At 42.9% G+C, this 9,134-nt stretch overlaps 1 protein-coding gene across 1 annotated transcript; it reads right to left on the bottom strand.

The window, feature by feature from the left end:
- Window positions 1-2,163: 2,163 nt before the first annotated feature.
- On the bottom strand, window positions 2,164-8,155 carry WFIKKN2 (WAP, follistatin/kazal, immunoglobulin, kunitz and netrin domain containing 2). The gene is made up of 2 exons (XM_015410769.1): window positions 7,653-8,155; window positions 2,164-3,941 (listed from the first exon to the last, which is right to left on the bottom strand). Exons 1-2 carry the CDS (start codon window positions 7,860-7,862, stop codon window positions 2,421-2,423), a joined length of 1,731 nt encoding a protein of 576 aa, XP_015266255.1. The 5' UTR covers window positions 7,863-8,155; the 3' UTR covers window positions 2,164-2,420.
- Window positions 8,156-9,134: the final 979 nt, after the last annotated feature.

Raw genomic sequence — 9,134 nt, 5'->3', positions numbered from 1 at the left:
TTCCACTTCTAGAATATTGTTCTTGAGGGCCTGTAATGCATGCCACTGTTTTTTGCAGTACTACTGTGTGTTTAATGCCCGTTCCGGGCTGTTCCGGGGTGTTGTGGAGGCATTTTGGCCTAGAAAGGGTTAATAAAAGAGTGAGAGTTCTGGTATTCCACTTCTAGAATACTGTTCTGGAGGGCCTGTAATGCATGCCACTGTTTTTTGCGTTACTATTGTGTGTTTAGTGCCCGTTCCGGGCCGTTCCGGGCCGTTCCGGAGGCATTTTGGCCCAGAAAGGGTTAATAAAAGAGTGAGAGTTCTGGTTTTCCACTTCTAGAATATTGTTCTTGAGGGCCTGTAATGGATGCTACTGTTTTTTGCGGTACTATTGTGTGTTTAATGCCCGTTCCGGGCCGTTCCGGCCCGTTCCGGCTTTTACCCTGTCCCGACTAATAGCTGTTTGCTGCTTTAAGTGCTTGCCAAAAAAAGGACACTGCCTCATTACTACACATAATAAATGAATTAATATATGGCTTGTGTGTAATAAAGGTAAAAGTTTCCCTGGCTCAAAAGCCAGTCAAATCCAACTCTAGGAGGTGGTGCTCATCTCAGTCTCCAAGCTGAAGAGCCAGCACTGTCTGAAGACTTTTCCGTGGTCATGTGGCTGGCATGACTAAATGCCGAGGTGCATGGAATGCTGTTACCTTCCCACTGAAGTGGTATGTATTTATCTACTTGCAATTTCTTGCTTTCAAACTGCTAAGTTGGCAGAAGCTGGGGCCAGAGACAGGAGCTCACTCTGTCACATGGCACTAGGGTCTTGAACAGCCAAACTACAGACCTTTCGGTCCGCAGCTCAGCGTCTTAACCTCTGAGCCACTGCAGCCCCTTGTGTGTTATACATAATATCTATTAGCAAACAGAGGTTTTTTTAAAAAAGGTTTCACGCTAGCCTACCTTTTGTTAGCGCTATATGATACACATATCTGGAAAGCTAACAAGATAAAAACCAAGGTATTAGTGCAGTCCTAGGAAGTCTTTTAGTAAGATATGATAACGTTTATTGTCTATGGCCAAAGGCTGTTACAATCTGAGACACATAACATATTTACAAATATCAGCAATTAAAACAATCTAACCAAGCATTAAAACAATCTAACCAGAAAGTACTAATCAAATAAAAACATCGCCCTCTTTAGATGCAGCTCTAGCCCATATTTTCTTGCCTGCTAAAGCAAATAGTGACACTCTATAGGAGACAAATGGATCAGCATCTGAGAGAAGAAAAAGCAGCTTCTTTGAGTCTGAAGAAAAATTTAAGCCCATTAAAAGTGCTGTGGGAAATTTGGTTCTGGGTTCTGTATAGAGAGGACAGGATAAAATGTAGTGCAATAGGTCCTCTGGAACTGAAGCTCTGCAAATGCAAAGACATGAAGCCAGCAGTATTTGGGAGTAATGTCCAGCTAGCAAAGCCATTGGCATGGTTTGGAACCGGATTGAAGTAAAGGCTATTCTGAGGTTATGGGGGGAGATATTAACCAAGTAGAAGGCTCTAACATGGTCCCTTTTAATCAGTTTGAACCATTGGGAGAATTTGGACTGGGAAACTGACTACCTGTCTATTGCAGCATCACATTTAAACACCGAGTCACAAATATTGGAACCAGCTATGGGGACACACTGGGTGTCATCCAATATGGTGTAGCAGTGGAGGATGTTATTATAGCAGGCTACCTGGGCAGCATCATTCTGCAACATCATTTCATAACATTGACTGTGAGGTAAATTGGTGGTGTCACTGCTTTGCTTTCTCCAATATCTTATCAAGGCTACATGTACACAGGCCCTAATTGAGGGCAAACCAAGTTCTGCTCGCATTAAAGCTGCAAGGGTACCTCTAGGTAGAGCTAGAATTCTCCTTAAATAAGATTTTGGATAGATTCCAATTTTGCGATCAGACAATCTTCCCAACTCCAAACCTCTACACCATATAGACGATGAGAGACAGCCTTGCTTTGATATAGTTTCAAAGCTGGATCTATTAGAAAACCTCCTTTTGTGTAATAAAATTTCAGAATAGCACCTGTTGATCTTAAAACTGTAGATCTGGTTATTGACAAGTGAGCACTCCAGGATAAGGTTTTGCTGAAGGTTACCCCTAGATATTTGAAGGTGCTGCATTGATCTACAGGGATTCCATCTATGGTCCACTTAAACTTACAAGGCCTTTTTTGGTCTTGGCATAATTCATGTTTAAGGCCTCTTCTTTACAGAAATCACCTAATTTGTGTAGCAACCTTCTAAGGGCTATGCGTGCAAGGGAGACCAGAACCATATCATCAGCGTATAAGAGGACTGATATTTTCTGAGAGCCTAAAGAAGGAGAGACAAACTCGGAGCCAGATAGTATCAGGATGATGTTATTTAGATATAGGTTAAAGAGCAGGGGGGAACTCTTTTAGTAGCTCACAGGTTTTTTTGTGAATGACCTCGCGTAGCTTCCGAACACGACGGATGCTAGAGGCCCCCACAAAGCTGTCTGGCTGTAAAACAGCCATTCCATTGTGGACGTCACCCATTATGATGAGCTGACCATCAGCTGTGGTGATGTTGGGGCACGGACAGCTCCAGTTCATATTTAAAAGAGTAATTTCTAGAGGCTCCTTCCCCAAGAACCTAAGACCCATTTTCTCATCCTTCAGAATCTCTTCCACAGTCACCAGCGCATGTCCGGAGTCTTGGTCCTCCGTCAACTCCATTATGTGGCCCAGGATAACAAAATCGCTCTTGCAGAAACTGGTCACCAGCTTTTGCCGGGGCTTGCAAGCCTTGCATGCCTTGCAATGCATATTCCTGGGGAAAGGGCACATTTCTTCACAGGCTTCTCTGCTCTCAAAGTTATTCTCATTGCCACCACAGCCTCCATAAATGAAGGACTGGCATTGTTTTGTCAAGCTGTTGTATGCCCACCGGGGCTCATAGGCTTTACAGTGACCTTGGAGGGCTGGCAAATTGCAGATGTTGATGGGCCCGTTCATGCAAGTCAACATGCAGCTTTCATAGGTCTCAAAGTGGTTCAGATTGCTGTTGCAGTTTCCATAGATGAAAGTAAAGCAGTTGTTTTTCTTCGCATCATAGTACCAGCGGGTCTGCTCTTCCCCACAGTCTTCACTGTCAGGCTGCTTCAGACACTCATCAGTTGGAAAGTGGGTTTTGTTCTGTGAGGCTTCAATAGAGGTAGCTTCTCCTTTAAGGACTGACAAGGGGAAATCTGCCCAGACAACACCACCAATGTTTTTAGCACTGCAAGTGTAGATGCCTGCATCTTGTAATTGTGTGTTATAGATCACCAGCTGAGCAATATTGGTGACAACAATGTTTCCTCGAACGTGATTGGGTCTCATGACAATTTTCTCACTGTTGTCCGTCTGCTTCTCCCAAGTGATCTCGGGCTTAGGTCGGCCGGTGACATCGCAAAGAAAGCTAACCGTCTCTCCTATGTAGACGGACTGATGTACTGGGTTGTTGACTAGTATGGGTGGAAGTATGTCAGTGATGGTTGTCTCTGCATAGGCAGTAGTGGGGCGAGCGGTAGTCTCTGGTGGGATAGGGCTGGTATTTGGCCAGGTAAGATGATAACGACAAGTTACCACATTGAGTGTGATGCCTTTGGTACATGCTTCCGCATCCATATAACACTTGTTGTAATAGGTAAGCCCATCAGATGCGCAAGTAAAACTTGGCTCTTTTTCACACCTATCTTTGCATTTGCAAACAGGCTGCCCATCCCAGATATCACACTCTGAACCTTGCTGGATACACATGAAACGGTCACAGGTTGCCTCTTTGGGCATCCCCACAGGTCCTTTCTTCCCCCTGACATCCATGTACCTAGCTGCGACACAGCTCCTTGTTCCACAGACATTAGGACAGCACTTCTCAAAGGTCTCACATTCCTAAGACAAGAAAAAAAAAAAGGCAATGATGAGAACATTGTTATAGATAAGTAAAGGTCTGTGGTACATTTCAAATATGTTTTGTTGTATTGCTATCTTGGGAATTCTGGAAAAGCTAAATGACCACTGCCAATCTGTGTGTTGAGGGGATCTTTAAGAAATGTATATACCCTTAAAGTCCAAGTTCTCTACAAATGACAGATGACACAAATTTTATTATATATACTGATTGTCTGTGAGAAGGTCTAATTTCACAGTTCCCACACTAGCATTTGGAGAACGGAGGTCACCAAAATGCTGAAGCTGACCACTTTATATAATTTGGGTTAGGTCTGGGTTATTCTAAAAAGTGTGGAGCATACTGTCTCAGCAGAGGAAAATGGAAAATATGTTACCTGAAAGTAACTTCTAACAGGTAGGGCACTTTCTTCAGAAGAAGTGGCTGAGCCCATACTTTCAAATGCGTGTTAGTTTGGCCTTAGTTCTAAATTGTAGTTAGTAATAGTAAAGCTTAAAAATATTGGATCTCTTCTGGGTATGTGATGGGGAAAACCACTACCTAAGACTCTGGAGAGCCACTGCCAGTCTGAATGGAAAATATTGACCTTGATGGACCAAGGTTCTGATTCACCATAAGGCAACTTCATGTGCATTCATGTTATGTTGGCAGGCAAAATGCTGGACTAGGTATGTGAATGGAGCAAGTAACTGAAGTTACTAGCCAGGAGTGCTGGTATCAAATCCGTTTGTGCCTTTGGAAAGAGTTCTCAGCTGCTCAGACCAAATCTTTGGATGTGAACTGTGACAAGAATACCAGGTGAGTGCTGAGAAGGAGCAAGGTGCTATGCAGAGAAGATTTTATTCTTATTATTTATTATTAATCTGCCTGTTGAGTCATATGGCTTTAGCAGAACGACTTTTCAGGAACAATTAACACTCTATAAGATGGGATCCAGAGAGCCTAGGAAGAGTTTTTTTTGTGGAACGGGGCTTTCTCTCCTCGCTCTTTGAAGGGGTTGATGAGGAAAGGGGGACTCTCTGGAACAGTGTGGGATGTGCCACATGGGGTCTACAACTGGATGGGAGAAATCCCATTTCAAATAAGGAATTGTGGACCTTTCATGGAACACTGCCTGCTTACGTAAAGCCCAGTGGGAGTCCCCCAAACAAAAAAATACAGGGAGAGTTTAAAAGATTTGTCTCAAGTCCAAAACTCCAATATAAACATCCAAGCCTGGTCTGAACCCATAGGTTCAGAAAGAACGTGTAACATCCAAGCAATCCCAATATATTATTCATCAGCTAACATTAGAAATACAACTATATTGGAGACTGTGGCTAACCTTAGGCTAGACTACAAGCAAGCCTGACCTGGTTCATGGCTAGTCATGATGTTGTCTGCAGTGGCACAAGCTTTTCCAAACGTCAAACCGAGGGCTTTATTAGGCATGATCGCTACCAGTTTCCATTACCCCATTTGATAAAAAGACTTAAACCAGCGAAAGGCACAGTTAAGTCCCACTGAATTCAGTGGGGCTTAAATATGCATTTCAATCCTTATGTCCTTTTGACTTCTTTGCCAATGCATGCCTATTTTCATGCTGGCCTGTGCCCCAAAGTGGTATAATCTCAGCTGGTTTCTGAACCATCTAACTAAGCTTGAACTTGCATGGCATCCTGTTTGCTAGAATACTGAAATGTTACCTCTTTAAAATAGCAGGGTTCCTAGGGTTTCATTTTGGGCCAGTGGACTATTATAAGAAAAGCCTGAGAAAGAATTGTTTTTTGTGGTGTAGCTAGTGGAGGTCAGGGCCAGGATAAAGCATTCTCCTGCCTCTAACAGCTACACTTCATGATTTGAGAAGTGCACTGTAGGATTCTCATGCTTTGGTCAGATGATATTGGGATGTAGCAGTTGGATCACACATTTCCTCAATAGTGTGCTGGGAAAATGTTACTATCCCTAGCAGTCACCTGAGATCACATGCAAACAATAGCGTAACATGCTGCTTTAAATCAGAAAAATAACTTGATTTAACTAGCAGACCTTTGCATTGCTATTCTAAGATACTACTGATCATGCAGTTTTGGAAAGTAGAGTGAGGTGACACTGATGTCACCCAAACTGTCTTTTTAAACTAATCATCGTGAAAACATGGATGGTGTAGAATTGTGACTCATGGGTTTAGAAAACTTCCCAAATCCATACTTCGTAGGAGTTTTCACAATGCATTTTTGCACGAGTGCCATTGAAGTGAATGTGTTTATTCCACGGTATGAAAACTGATGCCCTGTTACTTTCTACCAGGAAAAAAAGCAACCAAAATTTTGTTATGCTTTTAACTCATTAAAATACATGGCCAGTCCCAGAGGATTTGATGTTCTCGGTATGCTAAACAAACAATAACCCCTGTGACACTTTAAAGACTAACATTTATTGTGGCATAAGCTTTCAGGGACTACATTCCACTTAATTGGCACGCAAAAGCTTATGCCACAATAGTAGTGTAAAGCTATGCAGTTATTCCAGGTTATGAGTAGAGTATAGAATTGTACTGTAGATCTGTTAGTCTTTATGGTGTCCAAGATTCCTTTGTATTTCAAAAGTAGTTGATGAGCCACTTGGGGAAAAAAAAGTTATAGGCCCATTCACATATTGTGCTGCATCCATACCTGTTTAGCATTTAATGGTCAAGTAAGCTTTTGCTAATCTTAGTAGTGTATACCTATACAGTTCCTTTACTGTATGAAATATGACGATGTGTTATTTGACGATGACTGCAAGCTGTCTTATTCTAGGCAGTTGCATGAGGCAGAAAGAGCCTAGGCAGGTATTTGGATGCCACAATGAGCTGGTAGTACTGCCAGCTCGATGAGACGCCTTTTTAGCTTACCAGCTCAAATGCATTTAAATTTGGAACTGACATCCATGGGGCTCATGCCAAGCTGTCATTTTTACTGAGTCATTTCTTGTGCTAGTGCTGGACTTTAAAATAGATGCCAGCAGGGTCATACCTACATAGCCCTGCCTTTGGGAAACAAATGTACCCATTTAAAGCCTGCACAAAATCAGGGTCCCAATAAAAATGTTTTAGAAGGGTTCAATCCAGGATGTTTGTGTGTGGACTGACTGCTATTCTTGAAATGCACTTATCAAGCAAGGGAGCAGGAAAGACATACAAACACACTGCATGGTGGTCATGGGGGAAAGCCCATCTGGTAGCAAACCAGTCATGTGAAGCCCAATGTTTCAATGCTGAACTCAGCTCAGATTGGCTTTCGACACTTGATCCACACACTGTGGCAGTGCTTGTCAAAACCTGACCCATGCTGGGTTCAGCCTGTGGCTTCCTATAAGTGAGCTGTCACAAGCTGGAGCTGGTGTGGGCTGACTTCTTCCTGTGACTGTCCTGTTTCTGAACTGGCCCCGAATGAGAATAGCCCGCCAAGATGAAAGAGCAATTCAAACAACAAAGCAGGTGAGTCAATGCCTTTTACAAGGACCAAGCTCTTTTGCAGATTTTAAAAGCATGCCTGCTTTGCCAGCCGATGTCGGGCTCATTAATAACAACAACACCACCCAAATCTTTCACCTACAGTGCATCCCTCTTCTGCCATAATCAACAAAACAAAATCAACACAGGCAATCAGCATCTATTTAGAAAGGCAATCAAATTTAACACTAAGAGGAAAGAAAAGTGCATCACTCACCAGGTCAGTGTCGCACTCTCTCTTGCAGGTGCTCTGTGCGTCTACCCAGAGGTTGGGATTCATATCATTTGGACATATCCCAGCATGAGAGTACCGTATTGGAGGCAAGGCAGAGCCTTTGAAGGGGGCCTCCAGCAGCAATAAGACAAAGGTCTCCCCAGACAACATCCATATCCATATCCACTGAGGGAAGAGTATGAAAAAGGACATCTCAGAATGTCTCCAGAGAAAAATATCTGCACTTGGATTGGGGCCTGGGGTGTGTCTGTGACTGAATTAAAAATCAAAAACACAAGAACAAACAGAAACACAAAGGAACCAGCTACACCTGCTTTTTCTGAACTCCCACAGGCTTGCTTTCCACCTTGGTCGATGGTGCAGTCTGGTCTGAACCGTGTTGGATTAAAAGTCTTGGGAAGTAGCCCCCTTATTTGAAGCGAAAGTCTCTTAGTCCAAGCCAGAGTTAGCTGTATTTATACCGTGCCTCTGTACAACAAGTTGGAAAAAGTAAACTCTATTTCTGTGACAGGCACACGCTTCTTATGTCCTGGTGGCAGTCGTACAGATTTGTTACAAGGGGGAAGGGAAAAAAAGCTGGAAAGATTTTTAAAGGCTGGAACAGCTACGGTGGGACCCCTGCATGTTTCTGAATGGAAGGAGGCCTTCTTAACCCCTTTAGACCTAAAGTACTTCCCTATGCTATGCTAAGAATGGCAATGCCACGGAAATATACAATTGTTTGTTTAAAAGGAGCAGCTCAATAGGACTGAAGCAATTAAAGCAAAGAGATCACTTTTTAAATTAAAAAAATGAGGAAAAGAAATGTGGACTGAGAAGAGGAAAAGGAGGAGAAGGAATAACATGTTTGAACTCAGGATCTGGAAAGCAATATGTCTTTACAAATTACCCCCCAAGTCCCTAGTCTGCTTTATTTATCTTTTTCCCAGGTTTCTTTTTTGCTACACTCCAACCCCACCATGGGAAATTTTTAAAAATTCCTTCACAGTTCATGAACATGAGACCCCTATTGTACGACTTTTTGCTGACCTCTTTAAGGGAAAAAAAATAGGAACAGTTTAACTCTATGGAAACCTGCATAAAGGAATGTACTGCATTTTTTGCATAGAGGAGGGGGAGAAATGGGAAAACACAATCCAGCCACCCTGATTGTTGTAGGAAGGGTTTATAATACCCACCAAGAAGGGTGACCTCTTTCAAAGGGCCAATGAGAGAAGACACTGAAGCACTTGGGAAAAACTGATAGTAAATAGGGACAGTGGGTAGGCTCCCTACCACCATTTAGATTTTGTTCTACCTCAGTGTCTGCTATGAAAAGCATGTGCTGCTGGCTGGGATCCAAAGAGCTACTTTAGGTGAGATCCAGGGTTTGTGTGCGCCCAGTGGGATTCTTGACTTTCAGCTGCAGACTCCAAGCTGTATCGCAAACTGGTTCTAATCCCCTCCCCCCACTCCATTTCAAAC

This window comes from Gekko japonicus, unplaced genomic scaffold (genome assembly GCF_001447785.1).
Source record: "Gekko japonicus isolate JY-2015 unplaced genomic scaffold, Gekko_japonicus_V1.1 scaffold15, whole genome shotgun sequence".
Lineage (NCBI taxonomy): Eukaryota > Metazoa > Chordata > Lepidosauria > Squamata > Gekkonidae > Gekko > Gekko japonicus.
The sequence above is the reverse complement of the archived record's forward strand: the minus strand, read 5'-3'. Positions and strand labels throughout refer to the sequence as shown.

Excerpts from the sequence above, each read along its gene's own strand:
- WFIKKN2 (XM_015410769.1), bottom strand. The coding sequence starts at position 7,862 with ATGTCCTTTTTCATACTCTTCCCTCAGTGGATATGGATATGGATGTTG. Across the intron at positions 3,942-7,652 it reads GAGAGTGCGACACTGACCTG|GAATGTGAGACCTTTGAGAA; the intron begins GTGAGTGATGCA and ends TTCTTGTCTTAG.